This window comes from Neodiprion virginianus, chromosome 4, assembly GCF_021901495.1.
Source record: "Neodiprion virginianus isolate iyNeoVirg1 chromosome 4, iyNeoVirg1.1, whole genome shotgun sequence".
Lineage (NCBI taxonomy): Eukaryota > Metazoa > Arthropoda > Insecta > Hymenoptera > Diprionidae > Neodiprion > Neodiprion virginianus.
In genome coordinates, this window is record NC_060880.1 from 18,864,350 (window position 1) to 18,891,740 (window position 27,391).

At 40.5% G+C, this 27,391-nt stretch overlaps 1 protein-coding gene and 2 long non-coding RNA genes across 10 annotated transcripts; 2 read left to right on the forward strand and 1 right to left on the reverse strand.

The window, feature by feature from the left end:
* Positions 1 to 3,320: 3,320 nt before the first annotated feature.
* Positions 3,321 to 26,532, reverse strand: LOC124302919 (protein still life, isoforms C/SIF type 2). Of its 7 annotated transcripts, none has more exons than XM_046759504.1 (30): positions 26,454 to 26,532; positions 22,913 to 23,526; positions 20,716 to 20,900; positions 20,501 to 20,619; positions 20,215 to 20,422; positions 19,819 to 20,075; positions 19,177 to 19,744; positions 17,959 to 18,315; positions 17,763 to 17,819; positions 17,458 to 17,629; positions 16,642 to 16,866; positions 15,438 to 15,570; positions 12,416 to 12,561; positions 12,041 to 12,308; positions 11,783 to 11,926; positions 11,502 to 11,684; positions 11,171 to 11,425; positions 10,935 to 11,105; positions 10,665 to 10,851; positions 10,326 to 10,592; positions 9,962 to 10,242; positions 9,690 to 9,884; positions 9,493 to 9,601; positions 9,241 to 9,420; positions 9,042 to 9,160; positions 8,795 to 8,971; positions 8,540 to 8,727; positions 7,992 to 8,368; positions 7,624 to 7,872; positions 3,321 to 6,285 (listed from the first exon to the last, which is right to left on the reverse strand). In XM_046759504.1, the coding sequence occupies exons 2-30, from the start codon at positions 23,077 to 23,079 to the stop codon at positions 6,107 to 6,109; spliced, it is 6,123 nt and encodes a 2,040-aa protein (XP_046615460.1). In that variant the 5' UTR covers positions 23,080 to 23,526; positions 26,454 to 26,532; the 3' UTR covers positions 3,321 to 6,106. The 7 variants fall into 7 exon arrangements, with proteins under 7 accessions (XP_046615460.1, XP_046615462.1, XP_046615464.1 ...); XM_046759506.1 differs by lacking the exon at positions 26,454 to 26,532 and adding an exon at positions 25,608 to 26,430 and having other exon boundaries at positions 22,940 to 23,526; XM_046759508.1 differs by lacking the exon at positions 26,454 to 26,532 and adding an exon at positions 25,608 to 26,430 and having other exon boundaries at positions 17,959 to 18,267.
* LOC124302953 (uncharacterized) lies at positions 12,787 to 13,347 on the forward strand. The gene is made up of 2 exons (XR_006907799.1): positions 12,787 to 13,004; positions 13,061 to 13,347. It is a non-coding gene; the product is annotated as an uncharacterized LOC124302953 (long non-coding RNA).
* Positions 15,534 to 16,823, forward strand: LOC124302950 (uncharacterized). Of its 2 annotated transcripts, XR_006907795.1 has the most exons (4): positions 15,534 to 15,616; positions 15,823 to 15,949; positions 16,014 to 16,434; positions 16,692 to 16,823. It is a non-coding gene; the product is annotated as an uncharacterized LOC124302950 (long non-coding RNA). The 2 variants fall into 2 exon arrangements; XR_006907794.1 differs by having other exon boundaries at positions 15,563 to 15,949.
* Positions 26,533 to 27,391: the final 859 nt, after the last annotated feature.

Here is a 27,391-nt window from a genome sequence, read left to right on the forward strand (position 1 = left end):
ACACATCAGATATTTTCGTAATGATTAATCATATTTTAATGACACAATGATCGTACAAATGATTCTTTTACAAATGAACAATTGTCTCGTCGCAGGATGAGAATTAAAATGATAGAATAATATTAATCATAATAATACAAATAATATAAATCATAACAATGATAATGATAATATCGACAGTAAAAACAATAACAGCAATAATAATAACAATAACAGCAACAACAAATAAATATTATTACATCTTCTATGAATAATAATATATGTATAGTATATTATAATATGTAATTAGAGTAATAATAGCAACCATACAATGGAAAGGGGCGTCTTAACAACAGAAATTAAAGTTCTTACGATTTGATTACAATGTAAACGGAAGATATTGGAAAGACATTATTTCCTCTTATCATACATTCTTATATATGTCTCTATGTTCGTACGTGTGTGTATTTGAAGACTTGGAAACGTAAAAATTCGTAATGGGTTCATAAAATTTATGAGCGAAAACCATTTACGCCCTGACGAATTTTTGCGTGTCAATTAGCCCTGTCAAGTATGTCTTTCGCATGTTTGTAGGCATGTGTTACATACATACATTATATATGTATAGTTCTCAGTTTAGCTGATAATACAAGATAAATAATTAAACTCGTATCATTTCACTCGGAAACGTACCTATATAGTTATGTACGTGAGATAAAAGTTATATGCAGATGAAATAAGGATTTTAAAAGAAGAAAAAGGAAGAATAAATAACCGTGAGACAACCTACGAAAAGAAGGCAAGAAAAAACCTGAAATAAATATATATATAATATATGTATATATATATATACGCCCTTATCTCAAATACTTCGTGTGTACGTATTGCATTTATAATTTATGTTCGTATTCGTCGATAATACACATAATTCAACTTTAGCGATAAATTTTCACTATGAAACGGCACAATAATTAATAATAATTCGATAAGGATAATAATAATAATAAGAATAATAATAATAACGACAATAATAATAGCAATGAAAATTTATGTATATTTATATCTATATATTTTCTATATATTTATATACATTCGAAAAATCTTTATGGTCGAATATATAATAATACGCAATCGACGGGGGGGGGGGGGATTCAAAAGATGATTGATTTTTAATCGTAACTAGGCCAACTATTTGGACCGTCTTTGCTCGAAAGTCTTTTCCTTCTTTCTTTCTTGATTGGTTGTTTTTCTCTATTTATTTAATAATTTTTATTTTTACTTTATTCTCTTTTTTCGCTCGTATTCTTTGGTCTCTTTTCATAAATTTCAGTTCATCCATCCGTTCATTTCGTCAAAATACCCACATGTACAACAATAATTTACACACTAATTATCTATTCAATGTATCTGTGCTGAAGGAGATTGAGGATTTCGTTCTTGATACACGTTAAAGTTTCGTAATAATTATCACGTCATATTAAGGAATTTAATGCTGAATTTATACGCACCTGTATAATTATTATAAACTCTGCGACGACGCGAAACTTGTACACCTCTACTACAATATAATGCACCTGTTCTGGATTTATTTAATCAAAGTATAATCGCTCCGCTTCATATTTAATCAGATTGTAAATAAGGATTAACGTCAGTAATCAAGATACCCGGCTGATTAAGTAATGTCTTTGCCACAAAATTGCTCGATAATATTATAACTTACGTGAAATAGTTGTATCCCCATGTACATATATGTATACGGAACGGGACATTTTTCATATACCTAATAGGTGAATATAATATCGGTTCAAAATTTTAACCAACGTATTGTGGAATAATGAAAAATCAAGATGAAAGACTCTCGATCAAATACGATCTTGCCGAAAGAAATTTCCCTCTTTTTTTTATTCTATATTTTCATTATTTTATCTCTTTCTCTCTCACTCTCTTCTTTGTGACAATAAAATCTATAACAGATAATAATCATAACAACAACGGTAATAATAATAATAAGAATGATAATAAGAAGAATAAGAATAATAATAATAAGAATAATAATGATAATAATAATAACAATAATAATATTAGTCGTGATAATATCTTAATCGTTATAGTTTTCTTCTCTTTTTTTTTTTTGTTTTTTTCATCACTTTTAGCAACAAAAAGTTTTCGCAATATTTTTATTTATATTATATCGTGTATATATATATATAATTGTATATTGTATATTTATTGTTTAATGGAGCGTAGGGGGATCGGGTTGAAGATACATATTAGGGTATAATATTATTCTTCGCTGTCAGATCTCAGTAATCGATATATATCTATATATATATATATAGATATATATGTTTTATATTTTCTTCAATATTTTAATCTCGTTATTTTATTTTAATAATTTATTTAATTATTTTTTATCTTTAATCTCCTACTCATCGAGCTTTGCATCATGAGAATTATGTAGGTGCGTGTGTATGTATACATACAGACATATTGTATACATATATACAGATATACATGTATATGTATACATATGTATGTATTTACTTATTACATATAATTATGTACATATTTAGGTATTCTCGTTCCGAGGTGCTCAATATCCTTGTAATTTAATATCGAGTCGATTACCTGCGAAATATATATGTATATGTATATCGGGTGTAATGTATATACAGACACACACACACACACGGATGCACGCATGTTCTTTGCCAACGAGTGAAGAAAATACGTATTTCATCGTCGGACTTGGATATTTCGCTATATAACTATCATTGTTTAACTTATTTATGCATGTATAATATATATAGGAAACAGCAATTGATTTATACGGAAAAATCACCTCTTCCGATTTATCGGGATACCTAATATAACGATTTAATTCGTTATTGCGAAAACTGCAGTAATAAATTTCCCGCTACTTTTTGCCACGCACGACTCCCTCGCTGCATACATGCAATATGCAAACCTTGAAATTTATTTTAACCCTCAAATTTTTTGTACTTTCACTTCTTACCATGCTCTTAATCGATTATCGTTCCCGGTTCAATAATTTGCATCCCTTATAAATATAAATTGTAAAATGGAAAACTTACTAATAAAACTGGTCGATTGACGCATGAAGTTTCGAGTTGAGTTGCAAAGTGTATTAATGATTCTTAATTATCATTCAGTGACACGTTCGTTTATCTCCGGCAAGATTCAAAGTATGCACGTTGTTATGGCAATATGGCGTCGTAGACGTTGATCAGCTGATCATTTTGGCTAAATTTTATGGTTATAAAATCACCGAACTCTTCACGCAAGCTGTCAGACTTTCATTTCGTTGGATTGTGTTTGCACAGAGCAGAACATACGTCAAAAGAATTGGTTTTTTTTTTTTTTTTTTTTAATTTAAATACGACCCAGTAGCCACCAAACGCCATCTTTTGTTACTTTGAATCCCAAACGTCGAAGTGCACGAATGCTCGGATTTAATGAAATTGACCATTGCCAGAGAAAAACGATTGAAGATTTAATATTTACAAAACGCGCATTGTTTTCAAAAAGGGAGCATGGAAATCTCTTTCATACAATTGTCGTAACAACTATCAATGCCAGTCTCATTGTCGTACGTGTCCAAAGAAGACCAATTAATATTTTCAATCCATTTTTCTTATTTTCGTTTTAATTTTTGAGAGTATATATTTTGGTATTTTTCTACATACATATATATACACATACTTATTTATATATTCAATCTGATGGTGTGGTTTTACTAATTGTAAATCATCCTTTGAATATTTATGCCATAAATATAAGTATATATATGTATGGCTGTGTATATTTATATATTTGGATACTTTCTGTTTTCTAATTTACACGAATTAATTAATATCCTTCAATATCGATCATATTACATATTACTATATTTAAGTTATCGTATATAATAATCTCATATCAATTGTGTAACGTATTCAATCGAACACACCACGTTTGTTCCTGTGTCGATTCAATATTTAAACTACTTAGCTTATACATACATAATATATCCTTCGTGTGATTCCCATTGATTCTATGTACTTTGTTGTTTTTCTTTTCTAACTTTTTCAGTTCTTAAAGTTTGAACTTGCATCTACGACTAGTTTTTTTTTTTTTTATTGTTTAGTTACTTTTGATACGAAGAGCACGTTCTCTCTTTCGCTTATCTCCTTTTCCGTCAAATTCTCTTCTCGCGCTTTCACCAATTCTCATACGTCAGATCAGTTTAAACATTTTCGAGGTCGTACATTAAGTAATGTCGAAAATAAAATATCTATGTTGAAAATGTTCATCTCAGCGCGAGATTTTCGAAATTATTTTTCGTCAACTGTTACAGGTTACGCGGTAGAAAAGACCGAAGAAAGAGAAAACGGATTGATTTAAAAATCGAAAGAAATAACGGGCGGAAAAATAAAGTAATTTAGACTGGGGCTAAGAAAAAAAAAAAAAAAAACAACGGCGGTTATTCAGTAATATTCATATAGTCTAGTGATTACTTAATTTCTTCTTTTTTTTCATTTGAATTTCACTTACGATTCTTAACTAATATTAATCGCTACGTTTATATCATAATCGTTACGATTAAGCTTTCACGTCAATTTCAATTACCTCTTTTCTTGCCATTGTCATTTTTTTACGCATTTTTTTTTTTGCATCATTAGGTTTTTGGTTTTCGTAAATTTTTTTTTTCATTTTGCCCCTCTTCTTCCTTTATCGTAGTAATAAATACGATCGTGTGTTACATCATGTGTATGCACAGAATTGAGATTACGTTTTGCTATCGGCACATATGTATATACCAAATAAATTGCTGACCGAGAAAAATATCTAATTATGAAACATGACGAATAATCAAACGTTTGAAAGAAATTAACTGAACAAAAGAATGATAAATATTGTGTATTTTACATGACGTATATACACATTGAACATATAATTGTAAAATGAGAAAAGAAGAAACATTGAGTAAAACGGAATAAAAAAAAAAAATTACGCTATTTTATGAAGAATGGATAATTTGTTTCTAATATACGAACGTCTCTGAGCGAAAAAACGCCATTTTCTTTAATCGCGGCCAATCTTCGTCGAGTATACAGAACTATATTTCTTCGCGAGGAAAAATTCGCCTATACATAATTGTATATAATCATACCTACCAAATATTAGGACCCTGTATTGTAAAAACCCGTAACTCGTTGCACCCTCCGAAAGCGAAGTTTGCATACCTAATTATCTATCATAAGACGCCGTGTACTTTTTCCGGGAGATGATGTGTCAAATCAACTATCACAAACAACAAACAAAATTTTCGAAATCGATGGAATCTAACTGCAAAAAAATGTGCATACTATAGAATAGCAGTTATTGTATCCTGATTATAAATTGCGTTACATCGTTTTTCTATGTCGGCAAGAAATTAATATTCCGAATAAAGTCACATGGATTAAAATTAAGAACCAGTATAAAAAAACTCGATAAATAAATTATATTAGTATTTTCATCACTCAAATTACCAATCTGCAGCTTTCCTATTCTTTTTCTCTGTTCTTTATTTGTTTGTTTTTTTTTTTTCTTTTCCCTTCTTTATTAACATTCATGTATTATTTCTCTCTTTTCCTCTCTCTTTCATTTTCTAAATTTATTTGCTATTCTTGTTCTTTTTCTCTCGGTCAGCAACGGTATAATAATAACATTGGCTAAAAATTAATCAGTGTATTACGAGTATTTGAATACGGTAATATTATTAATTTTAATGATCTCGATACTAATACCTAATATATCTTATCTTTACTACAGTTTACTGAACGATATATATGTACATATATATATTTATATGCATTCATGTATATATATATATACATATGTATATATAATGTATGTGTACGTGGTGTATGCGCAGGCATGTATATTATTGTTATTATTGATGTTGTTTTTGTTGTTGTTGTTGTTGTTGTTATCATCATCATCGTTATTATTAAAATTATCATCATCATCATTATTATTATTATTATTATTATTATTATACGTATGCATCATGTATGTATGTATAATATATAATTTATAATGTATAATATAATATATACGTAATTTTAATTGTGTATATAACTTAAACGTGATTATTAAAGTTAGATTGTTGAGCACAATTATTGATTTCTACTAAAGATTTGCGGGACGCGCTGTGAGCGGAGGAGATTTCCGCGAACTCTCCAGCCGACTTACCCTTCCGTGGCAAAGTGGTGGCTTCGCCCATCGACGGCAGCTCTCTCGGCTTCCATATCGGCGAACCTATTTCAAACTCATTTTAGGTTAATCCCGACTAATTTCACTCGATTCCCAATTAGGTATTAATACCGCGGATATTAGGTCCTATCGGGCCGAACATATACAATTTACCCACCATCTTTACACCCGCGAATCTCTTATACCTACATTCCGCTTCTTCGAGAGCGAACATGTGAACAATTATTTTCAATTCCGAGAGATGAGAAAAAAAAAAGTTGCACCAAACACCATTTCTCAAAAACATTGTGCACCAGCTGATATTTTTATATGTGTATAATCGTATCGATACACAAAAGTTGGTTGTTTTTTTATTTTTTTCATTGCCAGCCTGCAAATTTTATTTTTTCATCTACTTGACTTAAAATTCTATTCGGTATTCTAGTCTCCATTTAATACATCGGAGAAGAGAGCAGTAAGAAACGGATCATGGAGACTGTGATTTGTCACACGCATTACAAACTGATCGCTTTTCTTGCACAAATCCAATATTAACACCGTACGTATATGATATCGTTATTTATACCGTGTAACGATTCAATGTGCAAATCTTTTTTAGTTTAATTCTATATAATTACATTGCAGTGGTAATGAAGATGTTTCTGTGAACTGAGATTCTAGGTTTCTGAAGACTTTCTTCATCTTCCAGCTAAACGGTTTTATTCAGTTTTATTCTATTTTTTTCAACGATGTCTAGATTTTGAAAATGGTCTATTTTGTCCAAATACGGTCGTATACAATATGCTCGAGTATAATGTTCCCGAATATTTCCCGAATATTCGAAATAGATGAATGTTCCAGTAACAACAAATTTTTAATTTTCCAGGACAACGCGCTGAGTCAATAAATTCAAAACTTGGAGCCACAAGATCTCAGAAAAATCTTCATCTTTTTGTTCCTAGTACCGGGCATATTTTTCATGTTACCAAGTGTAAGGAAGACATATTGAAGAATCAAAAACGCAAAACATAATTGAAAACGTGTCAGGATGTTCCGAGGAAAGAAAGTCATGTACGTAACTATTCTTTATCCAATGTTTTTCCTAATACATAAGAAAATGTTTTTACAAAACTGAAATTCAAACCGTTCTTTCTTTTCCTTGTAAATCAGAATCGGAGGGCTGGTCTTGGAACAGAAAACACGAATCAAACAGGCGCAGAGCGAGAACACAAGAAAAAAGTGTCGAAGATATCGGTAAGAATTAATATGCTTCTCCTTGAAACACCCTGACCCAGGATCCTAGTGAAAAAACCTCGTCCAGAATGTATGTTTATAGGACATAAGCATTAGAATACTAGAATCTGTTGTCAGTGTGACGAGACTTCGATCGAATACGATTCTTACCGAGTTCCTTGACGGTAATCGGCTGGTAGTTCTCGGGCTGATGAGAGGACTGAATCAGTCTTGCTTGACTGCCGGTGCTACCCGCTGAAATTGTTGACGTTGTGCTCAAAGTCAAGTGGTTCGGGGTTCGACCTAGCGTTGTTTTCTTCTCCCCTATGAAAGCCTGGGAGTCCTCTTCCCCCTCTGACTTTGTTCCCGAATCCATGTCCACCTTAACTTCACCTGCAATCAAGACAGTCCCCGCTACTCCTGCATCGACGGATCGACAGGCGCATTACAGACGAGTGAAAGTAGCGACGATGAATGAGTAATGGAATGAACGACAGAGAAATTCTGTGCCAGTGAGCTTTGTGTAATGATCGACTCACCCGAGCTGTCGCTGATGGTTTTGCTCCTCGATCGGAATGTCGTTGGGTTCGCTGACGGTTCCTCAAACTCCTTGTCCTCCGAGCTTTCGTGGTCAACGGTGTGCTTAGACTGGCTGTACTTCCGCTTGACGTTGTGCTGGTTGGCCAGCATCTGTTGCTTGGCGCTCTTCTTCGATACGGTGCCATTCCCATTTTGAACCTGACCCTGGCTCACTGGCTTCTCGAACTTCTCAACGTGGCCCGTTGACATACGAGGCGATATCGATATCGACGGTTGGGACATGTTCTGCTTCGTCGACGGAATGCTCATGTTTCTCACCGACTCACGGATTATCTGACGTATCGTCTTCAGGAACGCGTTGCGGAAGTCGGTCGTGCTGCGCAGGGAAAGGAATAGTTTACAAAGTGCGTCAATAATTTGCAATCATTTTAGGTCGCAAACAAAAGTCGCCTTGCGTGAAATCATTTAAAGTTTTTCAGGGTCAAATTCACTCCATTCTTGAATAACTGATACCTGAAGAGATGGAAAACAGATAGAAATGACATACCTGTTCGACAGTACGTAAACTTTCTCAGAGCGTCGCTGAAGTTGGCTTCTTAGATGGATCAATTCCCACAGGAAGTGTGATTCCATGTCTTTTGCTGAGCTTGCTCGAACCTGGACCTCGGTGACAGGGATGAGCACTTGGTAACGAATGATTTCCACCTCGCTGGAGTTCGCCTTCGTCGATACGCCCTAGACAATGGTGTTTGAAGTGTGTTTGAAGGTATTTTTAAAAGTGTTTTACAACATAACGACTTACCATTAGCTTTTTCTTCTGTCTCAGTCTCTCCTTGCACAGGAAGACCACCGCTGATTTAAACACAAAGCACATCGCGTGCAGCTCTAAGCCTTTTTTTATTTTTCCCAAAAAGTCCGAGATGTTGAGCCACTCCACGCCACCATAGTACAGGAGGTCTCCTGGACTCAGGTCGATTGGCTGAAAAGAGGATAATTGCAGCTCGAGGTCTTTTGGACAGTTTCAAGGGTACTAAAAAGAGTACACTCACTTGTTTGCAAGACTTTTGATGCTGTCTGAATAGGTGATCGAATATTGCTCCGTACTCCTCGTGAATTCGTTGCATTTCGTTAATGTGTTCAGCTACCTTTTCCATTCCCTTGAGAGCCTCTGGAATTAAAAGTGTTTTGATAGTGAAATGAGACTGATACAGAAATGGTTCGAGGAGTCGGATTTAAACTGTTACGAACCGATCAAGTGCTCGTGTTCCTCACTGTGCTCGTCGGTCAAGTTTCTCAACTGCTGAAGCAGGAGAGGATATTTGAGAATTCTCTGGATTGGTTTGATCAGGTAAGACTCAAGGGTCGACGAGTGTTGTTGGCGTGGATTTCTCGCGGAAAGAAATTCTTGCAGCGCTTGATTGCCTTCGTCTGCAATTTCGATAAAAGGAACGTGGTCAGAATTGGAATTCAACCCCGTTCATTTCAACACACTTTACTTACTGGGGTGTAAAACCTTCTGAGCCTTTGAATGACTAGCGCAAAATGAACTGTACAATTTGAAGTGGTTTACATAATACAAAAAGGCACTTCCGATGGAAAACAGGACCCCCTAAACAAAGAAGTTGAAATTAGCATTTGTATTCCTATGGAATGACGATTTTTGAGTGCAAAATTAAGGGGTTGATGGTGATTCGAACCTTGAATTGACTCGGGTGATCGAAATTGTTGAAATCCGATTCCATTTCGATGGCGTGATCCAAATTTTGCAAAAATTGCCGTTGAAACGTGACGATTTCTTGTATGTTTCCAAACAGCGCGTTTATTTCTGCATTCGATAAAAATGTCTCACGCTTCAGGGGTTCTAGATAGTTTTCCAGCAAATTATTTAAATTCTGTAAAGCAAAACGAACAGATATAATATTTATCATCTGCTGCGTTGCTGTAATATCATTGAAATTAATTCCCACACCTTTACATAAGTCCGTTCAGTTTCTATCAATTCCAATATGACTTTTTTTAGTTTCTCAGCATCGCTGAGTTGCCTGCTAGGCGTGTGTGCCTGAGAATGTGAGCTTATTACGCTTCCGGTGGGACTGGACTTCCTGGTCTCTCCAGGCGATCGGCAAAACCCGGTGACTTGCTCGGCTGTTTTCAACAGATTTTCTATCTCGAATGAATTCGTTCTTGACGTCTGTTTTCCGTTCTCCATGTGAGACATAGAGGAGCATTCCTGTAGCATACCTTCTTTACCTGTGATAGACGAAAATTGCGAATAATCAAATTATTTTCTGGACACACGGAAGTGGGAAACTCATGCTCATGATTCTACTCACTCCATCCCGGCGCGGGGACAATCAGGCCAGTTATCATCTCCTCGCTGATGACTGGTGGATCCGAAGGTGGTGGCGGGCAGACCAAACTCTCGATTATGTCATCGGTCACTCGCATGATCCCCGATAAATCCGGAGGTTCCGTCCTCGATGACCTCATCATCATGCACAAGGCTAATTCCTCTTGCAAAACACTCTCCAGGTACATCATATCCAAGTCACTGACGATTGCCCCATTTATCACCATTATCTCGTCGCTTTTAATTATACCTGAAACCATATTTGTCGAGGTTTTGTTGGAGCTACTGCAGTACGATCATCACAGGACAGCAGGCTAATTACCGTTCTGCATAGCGACACTCTTATCTTCGACCCGGCTGACGTAACAGCAGAGCTCATCCTGCCTGTCCGAATTTTCGATCAGCTCAGCCTCAACGGAGAAGCCCCACATTTGATCCAAGGTGTTCCGCTGCAGCTCGACTTGGTATAAAATCTTGGCGCACACTTCAACGATCTCGTGCGTGTGGAGCTGCAGAGAAAGGATAATTTTCACCAATTCACTGAACCATGTGAGTATCACCCCAATACCAAAGTGGTTTACAGTTTACTCACGTAAGTCTCTATCAGGTCAGTTCTGTGCGGTACGAAGTAGTTGTGATCTTCCATGTCGCGCCGTTTCTTCACTCTAACAAAGTGCTCCATGGGGTTCAAACTCTTGCGGCTGCAAGCGCTGGCCAGAAATTCTTCAACCGACATGGCGTCGCGCAGGAAAACCGAGACCAGCTGTGTAACATTGAGAGTAAATCACGAGTGTCAATGGTTCACCGTTGGAAGACTATTTTAATCACCTGGTTCTCCGGCACCGAAACCTTGACGGTCTTTTCCTCGTCCCTGGAGGATATCTGCAGGGATCGTTTGCTCGAGCCACTATTAGACCTGGACAGTAATGGTGGCCTTCTCTTTGTCGCCCCGCGACCAGCGAGTAAATTGTTCAGGAGCGATGGACTCCGGGCGCAAATGAACGCGTGAAACGAAGAGACGGTGAACACTCCCAGTTTGTTGAGGGTCTGCTTGGTTGCTCGGGATACATGCGTCAGGAGACTCTGCAAAAAAAGCGATTAGTACGCATTCCTGAAGTAATTGTGCTGTAACTGTCCAGATTCCAAGCCATTGGTTTACCTTTGGATTTGGCAACTCCCCGCTCTGCAAGCTCGCCATGTAGCACCTCAACCGAAACTGTTCGCAATGAAGACGCTCGAGGTTCTCCTCCCACTGTACGATCTGGTTGTTTATTTGCTGCTTCGTCTCGGCGTCGGAAACCACGGATTGCTGTAAATCCGCCATGTGTTTTAACTTGTGATCCTGCGGTGAAAATGCCCCGTTCAGAAGTCACTTTCCTCACATTTTAGCGCAACGATGTAAGAACAAAATGAGCTTTCGGATTACAAGCTGAAACTCACCGACTCGATCGCCTTCTCCAGCCGGAATATTTCCTCCTGAAGAAGATGAAGTGTTCCAGTCTTTCCGCGATGGCGCGCGAATGCCGCTGCGCATGCCGAGTGAATACTGTTCACCCAGTTTTCCAACTCCACTTGACACGGAGCCTGAAATAGGGATGGCATATTTATAGCTACCTATTCACACGGCCCGTTGATTCGGACCTCACCCGATAGAATACGGTGTTCAAGAGGTTCGAAAGAAACAAAACGAAAAATAACCTGGAATAGATAAGCGTCGCCGAAAGCCGTGCTCAGGCAGAAGATGTAATCCCTCTTCGGGTGTTCTGGTATCGGTTGCATTATCGCACCGTCGACGATAATCAGATGCTTCGGTGCCGCCTCGACGGACCTGCTTTCATGGGAGTCACAGGGGTAGAAAAGAAGAGTCGTACCCTTGAGGCAAACCCAGTATCCCTTCCAGCCGCGTTTCCTGGCCAGCTCGATCTGGTGCTTTTTGCGCAGCAGCCATTTTTTTACGCTTAGAAACCTAGTTGTAGATCGTGACAGGTAAAAGACAGCATGACGTGATGAAACTGGTCGGAATTCTAACTCAAAAACTGTTTTAGGGTAGGCTCATTGGCCGGAAATATTTACCCCGCTTTTCGGACAGCACCGGTGCAATTAAACGACGCTGCAGCTGTGCCCGTCTGCTTGCCTCGGTATGGTGAATTTATCACACTCTCACCATCGTCATCGTCGCTCACTGCTGTCGTCAGTGACATCCGGTCGTCGTCGGACATCTGAAATGAAAAACATATCATCACTACGGAAAATAGGGGAGTTTTTGAGAGAAGAGTGTGGTGAGTCAAACTTATAGGAAGATTTATAGAAATTATACATCGACTAAGAAGCTGAGCGACATGTGAGGAACTCGTTACAAAGCCAGGACGAAGTTCTCTTTGTCACAAGTGCCCGAATTTTGTCAAGATGTTAATTGGCGTGGAAACTAAAATCGATAGCTACCCTCGTCGGATTTTTCCTACTTTGTAGAAGAAGTCGCTTTCAACACTGGACGCTCAACTTCCTTCCATTAATCACCCCGCCTCACGATCGACACGACATTCCGTGACAAGCTTCTGAAATCGGTCACGCGAGATAGGGAGAAAGGCAACCCACTCAGACAGTTAACTTCAGCGAAGCTTGCGCTAATCAGAGGGACGTTGCTCTTCGTCCCTTTGATCTGGTGAGTACTCAACACTCTGGCAACTTACAACTCGTTTCAAAAATGCCGCATTGCAGGAGTCCGCCGTCGTGTGGGGATGGTAGTGGCAGTAGCAGCCCTCCTTCAGCAGCTTCATGTTCCTTTTGGCCGTACCGTTTATCTTGAACATGATTTCCTCCTTGGCGAATTTCAGCCCGTCGATGTACCTGTGTGCCCACGTGTTTAACGCCCCGTTTATGATCTTAAGAAGCTTGTAATAGTACCCCTCGCCGAGACCGGGGTTAATCTTCTCTTCGACGCTCTTGCAGTTGAACCAATACAACTTTTTCGTCTCATTTATGCAGATCACGCTCACCGTGTGACGTTTACACAGGCAAAAATACTTCTTGCAATGCTTTTTGTGCAGGGTGCGCAGGTCCGTGTAACTGCTACTAGGATTCAGTAATTCGAGGGAACTATTGCGCTGCAGCGGTGGCCATGTTGGTTCTACCATTATTTTTATCAGTATGGTACTTCGTTTAAGACATTTGATTAATGCAGCTGCAGAATGCGTGAACGACAAATGTCCCCATGGTGATGACCGTTTTCAGTTAATCACACTTCAGTTCAGCACTTATGTTTAAATGGGTGTAATCATCATCCTCTACATTTTTACTCTCACTTATAACATTCAATGATAGTCATTGATTCCACGTTTGAGGATACTGCCAAATGCTACAATGATCAACAGCAGTTGTTAGTGTTCCGTTTATCTGAATCCAATTGAGGATTTGAGAAAGCCAGTGTAAACGGGAACAGCGAGTTTAAATATCACTTTCAAGGTGGATATTATTATCGTGCAGGTAAAGTAAAATAAGAACATCTTACCAGCTCTACTCATCTTTCGTAGGAACTGGCATTTAGTTCAGATCGTCTTTGCACATCTTGTTTAAAAAGTTATAATTCCACAGAAAGTGGGTCAGCAGGAACTGGAGGAAGCTTGAAGTTTGAAGATTCCAAGGTCGTGAAACCATCGAGCTTGATCGAGTGAGGTTACATCTTTTCTGACTGTGACTCTCGACACTTTCGAGTTTAACCAAATACCACGCAATTTCGAGGACCAGATGACGTGGTCAAGGCTCTCCATCCATCGCCTCCCATCACTCCTCATTAACCGTCGATTCAGCGTAGCAAACGCGACAGAGGTCAGTGCGTAAGTGGTCATGAACGTATTCGCGTATTTTTCAACCCCCACCACATCGGCCGAGAGATTCGCGGTAAGGGAAACGCATTATCCGAGACGATTACGGTCGTAATAGCCACATCTTATCCCGCACTGTCAACCACGCACGACGGGGGAATGCAGGGGCTTTTAATCGCTTCTGCACCTTGCAGCTCGAGCCGCGCGCGAGCTTTGCTCAAGACTGTTGGCGAGCGGGGAAGAGTCTTCCGCGTTGAATCAATACCTGGTCCCTGTAGGGATCGGGCTTTTGCGGGGGTGCTAAGGGGTGGAAGAGTTACCAACAAGGGTGGGGAAGACCTCTGGGGGCAAGGATATGCGTTTGCGCATGCACCTGTTGGTGCCCGCCAACTACTTCCCAGCAAAACAAAACAAAACAAAACAACAACTACCTCTCCCATTCCGCTTTCGTCAAATGATCCCCGGCTAAATGCACCCCCGGGCAATGTAACACTTCCTAATGTTTTCAACATCTCTGTACTGACCTAACCCCCTCTATGAAAATCAACAACAGCAACATTGTTGAGGTGCTTTCATACGCTCCGACATTTTAAAGCAACTTCTAGGCATTACAAACCTACTATTGTTTTCTTGTTCTCAACAATTATGACAAGTGTTCGTGGTAATCCGCCTCATACTCTACAGAGTGTCCATAAAATTCCACGCTTGAAATGAACGTGGAAACGTTTTCAGGTAAACGTTTTTAGAGTCATAGTGTAGAAGTGCTAAAGTTCATTCGAGACTTTCTGTATTTTTCAGAATCTCAAGAAACTTTACGATTATACATTCCACCACTCAGCTCACCTCAAGCTCACCCTAATGACTTTAGGAATTGATCGCGCACAGCATTTTCCATGCTCAGAAACAATCCCACATGATATGTAAATTTCCAAACAATCAAACCATTTGTTTTCAAATTACATGAGAATAGGAGCCGAACACGGAACACGAGCTTTGTAGGCATTCTCGCGAGCTACGGCGCTGTTAGGAAGTAAAACCATTTACAGTATTCGCACCCCTCGAGGTTCCGCATTGTTCTTCACGCTAGACGAGCCCATTGAACCACCTGCACCAGTGAATAGAGGTTGCACTTGCTTGTACACTCCTTTTCATTGTGGACTCTGTAGTTGTTGAAAACCCGGAGGTACCAAGATGCGAGCTGACGCGTCAGAAGCACTAGCTACACAGGTGTCGAAATCCAGCCAAACGAAGGCGCTAAGCAAGGTTTCACTCACCTCGGAGGACGTGAGGTAGCACAGTCTCGAATCGGTGCTCTCAACGGATGCCTGTTGAACGATGCCTCCGTATCTTCCGTCCCTGTCCGACATGTAGTCCGACCTCACGCTGTCCTGTCTGTCGAAAGTCCCCCTAAAATAGCAACGAAGTCATAGTAGGCGGGTGAAACATTGATCAGGTAACTTGGCCTCCCTTATCCGCGGGCGCAGGGAGGCCTCATGTCAAGAATACAGAGCTGATATCGAGTGTCTGGTATTCTACACATAACAGGTATAGGTCAGAGAGGGTGAAGTAGACGCTTGACTCCCGACCCAAAGGGCGACCCTTGTGTCTGATCCGTATTGACTGATATACTTATTTCATGACTCGATGTACATTTTGCAGGGATTACTTTCCACAAGACCACAGAGAGCAATGGGGTAGAGGGTAACTTTTATAAGTTTATCTTACAACACTGTGTAAGACTATGTTTGCGGAAGTAACTGCATTTCTCTTCAATGCATGTCAAACAGTAAATTAAACAAAACATTATGAAATTTGAGTTTCTGCTGTTATTTCATTCAAGCTGTTTTCAGTACCGAGAAAATAATAACGATGAAGTTTCTCAAGATTGTTCGACTGCTGGAGGAAAAAAGGAGTACAGAAAGATGGAGAAGAGGCGATGCTGAGAGAGGGAGGTTCGGCGCACAATGGGAGTTGAAAGACAATGAAAACAATGGCCGAGGATGAATGACGAAGGTGGAGTTTTCTCGAAGTTAAAAACGCTGGAAGAAATAACAGCAAGGCTTGAACTCGAGTGTCTATTGTGGATGCAAAAGACAGTGCTAGATCCTGCGACGAAGCCCACAGGAGAGGTACGGGGATTCAAAAGATGTGGAAAAAATCTTGGAAGTTTATTGAATTCTTCAGAAGATTATCAGAGGAATGTTTCAGTATGCGACGAAAGTGAATAAGAGCTTAGAAGGATCCTTGAAAGTTGTCAAAATTCAAAACAAGGTACCTATAAAAACGTCTCACAAGAATTCAAATGCTGTCGAAAAAAAAACTGCGAAAGCATGGTCTGTGCCAGAGTCTAAAAAAATCTATAGGTTGCCTAAAGTACCTTCAAGTTCCCAATTCCACAATCAAGCATTTTTTCATTGTCGTGAAAGTGTTTTTACTGCCAGGGCGAGGCCTGGATGAGAGATTTTCCATCGAACTTACCTCTGTTCCATGGAATCAGTCCTGTTGGATTTGTACCCGCTATCATTTAGGCTTCCCTCATGTCTCAGCGATGGCAATGAATCCCACGGCGACCTTTTGTGCCCTGTGTACGATGGATTTCCCGAATTCGAAGCTGCGGAACCCAAAGTTGAACTGCCCGATTGCCAACCATCCGAATGACGGAACCAGTGAGCCCGTGCTGACTCATCGATGCAGGTAGAGCATCTGAAACATAGCAGTAATTTCACCAGTTGAGAATTTTGGTGCTGATTGATGTTAAGATATTCTTTGCAAAACAATAATTTGAAATTTCTTTTAACTGGATACGTGAATCGTTTTTGCACAATGATCGTATGACTCAGCTTATAATTTTGAATTTAGACTGTAGCCTGAGAATCTTATTTTGTCTAATTCCGTTGTCGAAAAAATAAATACTTCGTGCTTGATAGAAATCAATGACCGATTACGGATGAAACTTTGATACTTTTTGCAGAATTGTACAATAATGTTCTAAATCTATTTCCAACAGATTCAGAATTGCAGTGCATTTAATTGAATATTGAACGTCACATCAAAGCTTGTTAATTAAGTATGGATGCGAGCTGTGAAACATCAAGCCAAATAGTACTTGTCACGAGAAAATAATTGTACTCGTTACTTCGAGACATGTGAGACAAGTATTTTCAAAAAACCAACATTCGAATAGTTGGTCACCATTCAAGTGAACATTCAGGTTCCACGATTTCAACTAGAACAAAAACAGGAACAGACAGTACGTGGAGATTCATTAGCTACTGGCCTGAAGCAAAAAATCACCTTGAATTATAATCGCTGAGATTGCCTCGGTCCCTGTCAGCATCCCGTTCTCTTTTTTCTCTTATAATTTCGTTCCTGTCACTGTAATATCCGTCGCGGTCTTTGCTGTTCTGACGCTCGTTGCAGTATCGGTATGACAGAGGGAGGGTGGAAGACTTGTTCGAGTTCGATCCTGGAATTTCGAAAGAAGCTCAATATACTGTCAACAAATAACGTTTCTGTTACAGAAAAGTGGCTTTTTCACTTGGGGAAGTGACTAGCCACCAGCTTTAATAAATAAAAGAGGTGAAAATTCATTTACTTACGTCTCCTGGAAATGTGCGGTGTGCGTTGAACGTTCAGCGGTATATTTTCAGCGAATTCTGAAATTTCGGTAGAAATAACACTAAGGTTAATTGCGACGTCTATGACCAGAAGAACAGAGCATCCTGAGTTATTCATGACCCTCAGCCTAGCCGCTGCGTGAATAGAAAAGTGGCTAACACCGGCAATGATGATTACCTAAATTTTCCATGCTCTGGGTGAGAAGGGCCTCGAAGGTGTGGAGGCTGTAGCTCTCGGCGTCCATGCCCTTGGCGAGAGTGTTCCTTAGGTGCATTTCGTACTCCAAGAGCAATCGGCTGGTCGGACTCCCCGGCGTTGATACGGAAGTCATGTTCTGCTGCTGATATGTTTGACCTCCGTTACACCGCCTCGAGTTGCAGTGGTTCGGCTGCTGTTCCATGTCAGAATTGCCATTTGACGAACTTGGTGTGGTCGCGTAGCACTGGTTGTCAAATATGACATTGTCCGAGGGCGGCGATATGTCACCTGCGCACCGATTATGTTCCAAATCTAAGTACATCCTCTCTCTGCCGCCTATATGGGACAGACAGGATGCGTGCTTTCAGGTACTAACAGATACTAGTTGTACGCAATGCACGGCAAACAAATTCCATGATGTTTGATCTGCAACGCTGCTGTAATACCGTCCAGTAGTTCACCATGTTTAGTCACAAGTGTGGCACTCCTGGTCGTTTAACGTCACAGAGAATCACACTTTTCAGGTATTCACATCGTGTCAACAACTGACACCAAGCAACCCTGTATCCGACTTCAAACAGGGTGAACTACAGAAGAATTACTTTTTACCATCTCTGTGAATAAATAAAATGCCACTACATAAGTGGTGTTCAATTAAACAAAGCATTATTTTTTTTTGTAGTGAGAGCCTGAAACGATGTCGTGCGCCGAAGTGCAATCCTGAATAATTGCGCTAGTCGCCATTGCATGGGAACTAAGAATCGACTAGCGAAAGTTCAAGTAAAGAAAGAAAACAAAGAATTCTAAACCCTATAGAGGGTATGCATAACACTTCTTATGGACTCCGAACTATCTGCAACTATTGAAAGCACTACGGTATGTGGCCACTGATAAAAATCGTCAAAATGATGCTTGAAGAAATTTTCACGCGGTCTATTTAAAGGTAAGTAATGAGCATGTGGTACGTTTTTGACGGAGTAATTTACTCTCTTCGAAATACCGTTCGTGCTGATGAATAACATGTTCGCTAATTGAAATATTTAGTAATGATGCAAAATGTTTTTCAATTTTTGAAATGTGGCACAGGAGATGGAATTCATGAATATTTCACGAGTAATCGTATAATGTGTGAAATCCCATAAAACAGTTGGAATCTTTTCGTAACCATGATCTGTGTACCCTTCCTTTCAAACTTACCGGTATACTGTCTGCACATATCGTGAGAACTCCTAGATCCTTGAAACTTGTTATTGTGAGAGCTCCTGTATGGATTCGAGTAGTTTTCATTCTCCGCTTCGGACATTGAGTACTTTTGGTTGTTGTTATTAGGATGATAATGATAACTGTGATGGTTGTGCCTCTTCCTGGTCATCTCGGGTGAGGTTACAGGGCTGTCGATGCTGGACATGGGTTTGAGCATTCTCTTCAGGGTGTTCGAATCAAGACTAATGCCACCGTTGTGAGCATTTTCGATCCGCATGTCGTCGGTGCTTTTGCTCTTGGAGTGTCGGGAGCCATGGTTGTTATTGTTGACATTGTTGAACATGTTACCATTGTGCATCTCGAGCTCCGTATAGTCGGCTGACTTCGTATGGTGGAGCTGCTCCTTGCGCATCGATTTATTCTGAAGAGTACCACCCGCCTGAGTTCCCTCGGACTTGAGAGTTTCTCGCTCAGTCTCATTCGGCTGCGTCGACGTCTCCTGGCTCTGTTTGGCCGCCTTTTTCGGCGATACCAAGGAACACTTCTCCTCGGGGCTTCCGATCTGTGAAAGCATAACAAACCCGATCAGTACAGTCCAGGCTGTTAGCGACCCTGAAAACTGGCCTAGCATCTCACCTGAGATCCAACGTTAGCCGTTCCCGTGGCAACGTTCGCTGTCTTCGGTGTCGTTTGACAGGTCTCGTTATGCTGCTGCTTTTCCTTCAGCTTGATCGAGTCCCCGGACTTCGGCGTTTTCCCTGGTGTGCTATTCGTGTTGTTCACGTTGTCGTAGAGCGACGCACTTGACGTCGCCGCCGCTATTTTGTCTCCTCGCCCTTGGATCATTTCCATCTCTGTTGACCTCCCTAAGGTTCTTGGCAACGTGGACGCCCCTGAAATTGGAAGACAGAAATTTTGATAAGCGCCACAAGAGAGTCAATCGGACGAACGAGGTTAAAAACATGTAAAAGCACCACACCCTACTGCAAAGAAGTTTCAAGACGAAGCATGGGCTTGACTTGTATTCCTCACCGCAAATGTTTCTGTATCTCGGATCTTGGGTTCTGAGTCTGGCGAACTGTTCGGGCGTCATGCAGGTGCATTGTGGTTCTCGTGACCGGCTTGGCGACGCAGGTGTGGAGAGTGGCTTTCTCCGGGTTTTTATCTTCTGTTTATTCGGTGGTTCTAGTTTCAGCGAATACGAGGATGAAGCTTTTCTCGAGAATTTAAAAGAAGGTGACTGCAAGAACAAACAAGCATTATTGCACACGGTTCACCGAAGTCTAGGAAAGTCGATAAACCAGAAAAATATACTCACGCAGCACTCTCGGAATTGTTTGGCATCTATTGGTGAGGTGAAGTTCAGACCCCAAGTATCGTTGGTCATGGTATCCTTCCAGTAAACGAAGCATTCGGACGCCTGGCCGATCCTCGTACCTTTAAAATTGATCAGGTGTGTCAGTCGTTAAGAGGAGATTGTCCAAGACGTCAAAAATCACCGTGCTAGGTAAGTTCAATCATTCATCTCCATACCTGGCTGAACGAGCCGCACATCGAGGATCTTGTCGACCTGGCTGTTGTAAGCAGTGATATGAAAAATGCACTCGGGAGAGTCCTGGACACAGGTGATGTTAACGGGAACGAGATCCTCGGAGACCTGCTGCCACTTGACAGTGCCGGCACCGCTTGCGCTGACGTGGAAGACCTCTGCCCAGAGCCTGAAACCACTCGTAATTACTTTTACTGCACCCAGGTGGTTCTCCTGGACCCAAATATAGCCAGCGTGTATTCGTCAGAAGCTGGAGAGCTGCAGCGGAACAAAAGCTATAATCGCGTTCAGTTGAACTGATGTCTCGAGGTACAAGTAGAGTGAATTCCTCGTGATACTTTCAAGGAATTCATCATACTTCCTCGACGGTGTACCAAGCTTGTTGATTTTCAGCCTCGGTTCGCTAGGTATATGTATATTGACACTTTGAAAGCGGCGGAGCGTGTTTTTACCGTTGTATTAATATAGTCTAAGATGCATGCGAAGCATAGATGCCATGATGAAATGAGAGAGAAGAGAGAGGGAGAGCTATAGAGAGAGATAGAAAGAAAACGAGTAATCTGTAAAATTTGTGAGAATGAATCGGGGAGAGGTAATTCAACGAGTGTGCATCGTAACGTTCCGAAATCCCATTCGGATGTGTAAAAATTTACTCTCTGATTTCTGAATATTTATTTTAATATTGACCGTAACGTCGCGTCGAGGAGTGTGAATTTCTTTAGCACTAAGAGGTTGGTTGCATATTTTCTCCGTTGTTAGTCAAGTCTTTTCATATTCATATGCCCGAATCGTTTACAAATAAAACACGACCATAGTATGAATAAACGTCAAGTAGTAACAGACGTGTACAGTGTAAACAAATGAAATAATAACGCATTACCACATTTCAAACGTGAGAGTTAGGAAGGTACAGTAATTAACAGAGTAGGTTGATACGCACACGTTGAAAGGGAGCATTTTTCAAGTACTGGCCTGTGTCTAAAGAAAATTTTACACTTTTTCCTCTATCTTTTTTTTTCCCTTTTCTTTTTCATTACCTTACCAGTTTTCCGCTCTTTTGAGGTTTAATCAGGTTACAGTCACACCAGCTTTCATGCCTAGTTTATTAGTCAAAGTAAAAGAGTCTCTTGCAAAAGACATCGTACGATGCCTTGAATTCTTCGTCAAATCAAAGGTTTTTCACACTCGCTGATATTCTTTTAATACAATTTTTAATTTTCGCCTGCTAGTCTTAGAAATTTATTATTCAAAATATCTACTTAGTTCCCGAAGAAGAAATCGATGTCTCTCGGTAGCTTCATTCTTAGTGAGTTAAGGTCAAATTCAACTAGACTGACTTGAGGTTTACCTTTTAGAAGTTGATCTCAACTTTGCTATTTTCCTTTGAGGTTTTTTCGACCATACCATATCCATGACTTGACGACGCGCAAAAATGACTCACTCATGAAGACAAATATATGCAGATTCGAATTAAAATCCCGAACCTACGAGGAAAGTACCCGAGGTGTACTTCACCAATTCGACTTATTCTGTGATGTGTTTTAGTACATCAAAAAATATCATACCCGTCTTTTTTTAACATGGGAATTCGGCCGTTTATAATGTTAAAACCACTACTAAACTTCATCCCCAAAATTAAATTTTTCAGCCCATTATTCCCTATCATCGGCCAGTAATAAGCACAGTGTGTTTACCTTCAGGAGTTTTATCCTTTGTTTTTCAGAAGTAAGCTCCGGGGTTAGTTTTCACCACTTAAACGGCAGAATTAAGGCGTAAACTAATATACGTCAAACATTTTTTTCTTGTGCTACAACATTTCACAGAATAAAGAATATGGGTGACGTTACACCTCGGATACGGTCCTGGTGAGTTCGGAGGAAGTCTGGCACAATGTAACGTTGGCCATAAAGACTGTGGGTAATACAAGCATATTACTAAACCTAATTCGCCAAATTAGAGAACGAGAGTAATGAAAAAATTTCCGACACGCCAATCATCGAAAGACACACCGCTCCAACTAGAGATGTATAATATGCCCCGTAAAAAAAAAAGTGCGAACGAAAAGTATAGTATAGTATATCGTCAAAAAGGCACAAGTAAAGAGGGATACAAGATATCGTTAAAGACCATAAATGAGAGAGAGAGTATGGTTGTTATGAAATGGTTTTATGGTATGCGCACCTCTTCCTCTCTCTTAAGCTTCCGCACCTGAGCAAGTGACCAGTGTCCGCCCTTCGTCCTCCCCCGGTGCCAACTCCACCCCTGGCTCCAGCCTGCCACGGGGAGTCCTCGTACCGGTAAGCCTTCCTTATTAAGGGCGCGCAACTGCACGATAGCTTGTTGCCCATTTTATCACCTTATACCTTCCTTTACCCTTTACGTTTACCCCCCTTTTCTATTCGTCTTTCTTGCACCGAATCGGGTCGTTTTGCTCAGGTTGTGTTTATTACTTCCTCTTATCAACGATTATAATTCTCTGTATATTGCAGTTTTATTTTTACATACTGTTGTTCCTTCGGTTATCAGTTTTGTTCTCTGTTTCTTCTTATTAATTTGGCACCAGTTTTATCACCACTCTCGGTTTCTCTCTTTCTATGTTATTTTCTTGTTTTTTTTTCTCTTCTGTTATTTCCTTTTCTCTAGCTTCGTGTTTCTCTTTGCGTATTTAAGTTATACAGGAAGCACAATACCAGGGATCCAAGAATATCCCCGGATCGAAATGTAGAAGAAGATATATTTTTTATTGTCACATCATTGCTGGTTTCCGGTTTATCAGCTTCTACCTGGCATGATCACTGAAACAATGAAAATTGAAAACGTTTTAGTACTTGAACACTATCCTGAAACATTTTTTTCACTCTATCGTCAAAAAAGTTAGCACAATCTGTATGATCTTCGTTACAGTATAATAAAACCGTATTTATCTGCATCTAAACATGTTGTCGACAGAGAATAATTCAACAACTTTTTCAACCCGCTAAATTTTCTTCTTCGTCGAACAAATCATCGGTCAAATCGATTTAAAAATCAATGGCAATCTGGGAGGACGGAAAGTTAAATTGGATCAAAACTGGAAGATGAGTTACTTATTAAGTATTCTGGATGCGCTAATTATTTCGTTGACTGAACCCAAGATGTAATTGAATTAAATAGGAATTGATCAATCCGAATAAATGAATTAGTCCCAGCCTAACCTTGAATAAACGAATAAACGATATCAGTTCACCTGAATTTACTGCAAGCTGTGTCTAATCGCATGGATATTGTTTAAACTGGAAAGTGAAATCCATCCGAACTGAATTGATTATAAGGAATATAACAAAATGTTGATGAGCAAATTTCTGGCGAGGACATTTAGATTTTGGTAATAAGATAAGATACGTAAGTAAAGCATTATTAAAATTTCTTCCATCCCTGCGACGAAGGAATTTTTTTTCCGAATTGAACAGTACTGCCTAACGTGTTTTTTTTCTTTTTTTGAAAACGCTGAGTTATAAGAAAATATTAAATACGGTCGACAGCTACATGATGCGAACGTGAATGATTGCGTTGAACATGAACAGGTTACTCGCTGCGTTACGTTGCCGTTATAATGACGCTTAATTTGACACATCACGGTCTTCACTGCTGACTGTCCTCTTGTTATAGGGTAGGTATATGTAGGTAGGCCTGGTGTGCGATTGGTATTCGATACACCTTTCCACGTCGGTTTGTGGCTAATTGCATTAACGACATTGCTCGACCCCGGAGGTTGTCACTGGCAGTTTCTTGGCCGCGCACACCGTATTCCCAGGATTAAATCGAGGCCTCTTGGGTTTGTCGCCTTACGAAAAATGTCCCGTTGTAGTATCCCGAAAACTGGGGATGTGCCATGCCCCCGAACCGTCAGCGCTGCACCCCGTATCGTCGCACCCAATCGGCCAGGTCGATGACCCGTGCCAGATTTCAATCCCAGAGTCCCAATAACTCAATTTTCTCCTTAAATTCGACGTTGCGCGTTTCTCGCGGACGGTAATATCAGCTCAGGGTTGAAAACAAACTCCAACCCCCTTACGCCCCGGAATTAACGACGTCAGTTCACCCGTTGCACCGATCGTTGCAGCTCTTCTGCCTCCGGCGACTCTCCGATATTCTCTTCACGGCTCCTCGACCACAGATATCGCAAATTCACTGACGAGCAATTCCGTGCTTCATCCTCCGGATCTATCCCCAATTTAGTCCCGGGGCACGGGAAAGGGCGGCGGCGGGCGGGGATGAATGAAGGCGAACAGCAGGAGGGTGGCTCTGATTACAGGCAGGTATAGGTGACGGGTGCGGGGCCAAGTACGCAAAAGGTGATCTTGCGATTTTCCAACGGCATGGGCGTCTGCGGGGTTAAAAATGTGTCACAGCTTCCCTAAACACCATATCGATTTCGGGGGCACGCCGGTTACCTATCACCTTATACACCGCAGCTGAAGCCGAAAATTGCGCCTCTATCGGGTGGCCGACGCGTATTTCAACGGACAAACTACACGGGCAAATAAAAAATAACGCTACTCGATGGTTTGTTCGAATCTTTTTTTTTTTTTAATTTTTATCTACTCCAATTCGTTTTTGATTACTGACTTTCGTATACGGGGCTAATTGCCGTCAATTGTGCAAACGACATTTCGTCTTGTTTCATAAATTACAGAAAACACCGAAGTGACAACAGCGATGATGTTTCCGAAACTGAATCGTTACACCCATTCCATGCAACTGGTAACTGAAATACTGTAGAGGAAAATGCGGACCTGAATTGTTGGAACTACTGTTTCAAGGAGATTTATAACGACGGATTTTGATTAGTGGGGGAAGGGGTGGCTGAAAATTGATCTCGGGGACGAAGACTTACTTTGGATATCCGTAAGTGGACATTTGTGGAAGTACAATCAGCCGTGGTCCATATCACTGACCGAGCGATGCACAATAACAGAACAACACCCTTGGGGGTTCCACCCTTCGCGACAATCACAACATTACCCGGCACCCCTCGAGAGGAAAATGTATACGTATAGAGAGAGAGAGAGAGAAAGAGAGAAAGAGAGAGAGAGAGAGAGATAGACTGAGAAAAAAATGTGAAAAATGACAGCGATCACTAATTGGCGTACATCTCGAAGGAAGAATAACTGCAGGTGTAGGAACAAACTCGATGAATTCTCCACCCCAGTAGTTGGCACAAGTAAAATAAATACTTCATCACGGTTCACCCCGCGCTGTTTCACACTGCATTTTACTTCAATTATATGTCTACCCGTTTAATTTACAGACTCGGTTTATCGCTAGCTGGCTTGTTGAATTTGGCTTGTTTTCTATTCTTTATTTATTCATTTTATTTTATTTTTTTTGTTTTTAATCTCGTGTTTATTTATCCTAAATGAAAATCCTTTTGGTGCTCGCGGAGGAAGACGCGGCCTGCACGGATGCTGCAGATCGGTGAAGGATCAGAGAGGGCCTCGCCTGCGGAGTGCGCCGCTCGCCGAAAATGTCGATAAGGGTGCTGCGCCCCGCTGCGCTTATGCAGGCAGCCCAGTCGCGACGGGTGCCGTTCCGGAGTAACGTTATAACGCGGTGCGAAGAGGCCCGCCTCCTCAGGGTACCGATGCGGTACCCTCTAATTACCCCGCAAACCGAGCCGAGTATTATTTGGAATGGGATTTTTTTAATGCGGGGAAAAAGATATCTACGTCTTTTGACTTACCGTCAGGCAGATGGGGTGGTCTTCCTATATTCCAGCCGTTGCCATGGCGATCACCGGTCGATTCTGGGCTTGCGCTCTCCCGCCTTATACCCGCCACCCGCCCTCCTCAGAGCTTTCACCCCACCGTCTGCTGCATAAGCGCCGACGTCGCTCCTGGCCTGCCGCCCCTGACGCTGCTGCCGATGGTTCCGCTGCCTCCTACGGTTTTCCTACGGTTGCCCCTGATCGTCTCTGGGCAAATCCGCCCATACGACTCCCCTCCCACACACACACACCCCACACCCCCACGGAACCTCGGCGTACCTAAGAACTTTGACAAATTTTTGAAATTATCTCATTTATTTATAGTGTATAAGATGCGGATTCTACGCTGCAAAACGCACCTCGTAGTGCAGTCTGTTGCGCAAAAATTATGGTCACGTATTCTTTTTCAACTTCAGTATACAAGAACGTAACAAACAAAATTCAAACAAAATTTCGCGTCCATTTAACGCATGCGCATCGGGTTCGAAACTTTATTAAATTAAAATCTGATGAATAATAGACTCAGAATCATGTTTTTCGATCGAATAAACGAAATTATTAAGTCGATTGAACTGTCAGTAATTTAAAGATAACTTCAGTTCAAGGAAATGAAAATTTTATTTAAAAATAATACATTGCTCAACGGTAAAACAAAGCATACTGATTGTGAGTGAAGTTCTGATTAAATTTTAGGAACTGATTCAAAAAATAGAGCAACACACTTTCTACCTTCTCTTACCGCGAGAATGTACGACGCTCAGTGACATCTAGCGGTTGGTCGTCATACCAATCGCAAATTATGTTGTGTACTAATATATCAGTGGAATGACAGAAGATCGACATTTTTCACTGTAATGAAGTCAAGATCTACAGATTTCCCACGATTTCACTGTTTTACACAACAGCAATTTAAT

What these genes read in the sequence shown, in the direction of transcription:
- LOC124302919 (XM_046759504.1), bottom strand. Translation starts at nt 23,079, where the DNA reads ATGGGCAACAAGCTATCGTGCAGTTGCGCGCCCTTAATAAGGAAGGCT. An exon ending in TGTGCGGCTCGTTCAGCCAG is followed by an intron (nt 20,620 to 20,715) that starts GTATGGAGATGA and finishes TCAATTTTAAAG; the next exon opens with GTACGAGGATCGGCCAGGCG. An exon ending in CTGAACGGACTTATGTAAAG is followed by an intron (nt 9,885 to 9,961) that starts GTGTGGGAATTA and finishes TTTGCTTTACAG; the next exon opens with AATTTAAATAATTTGCTGGA.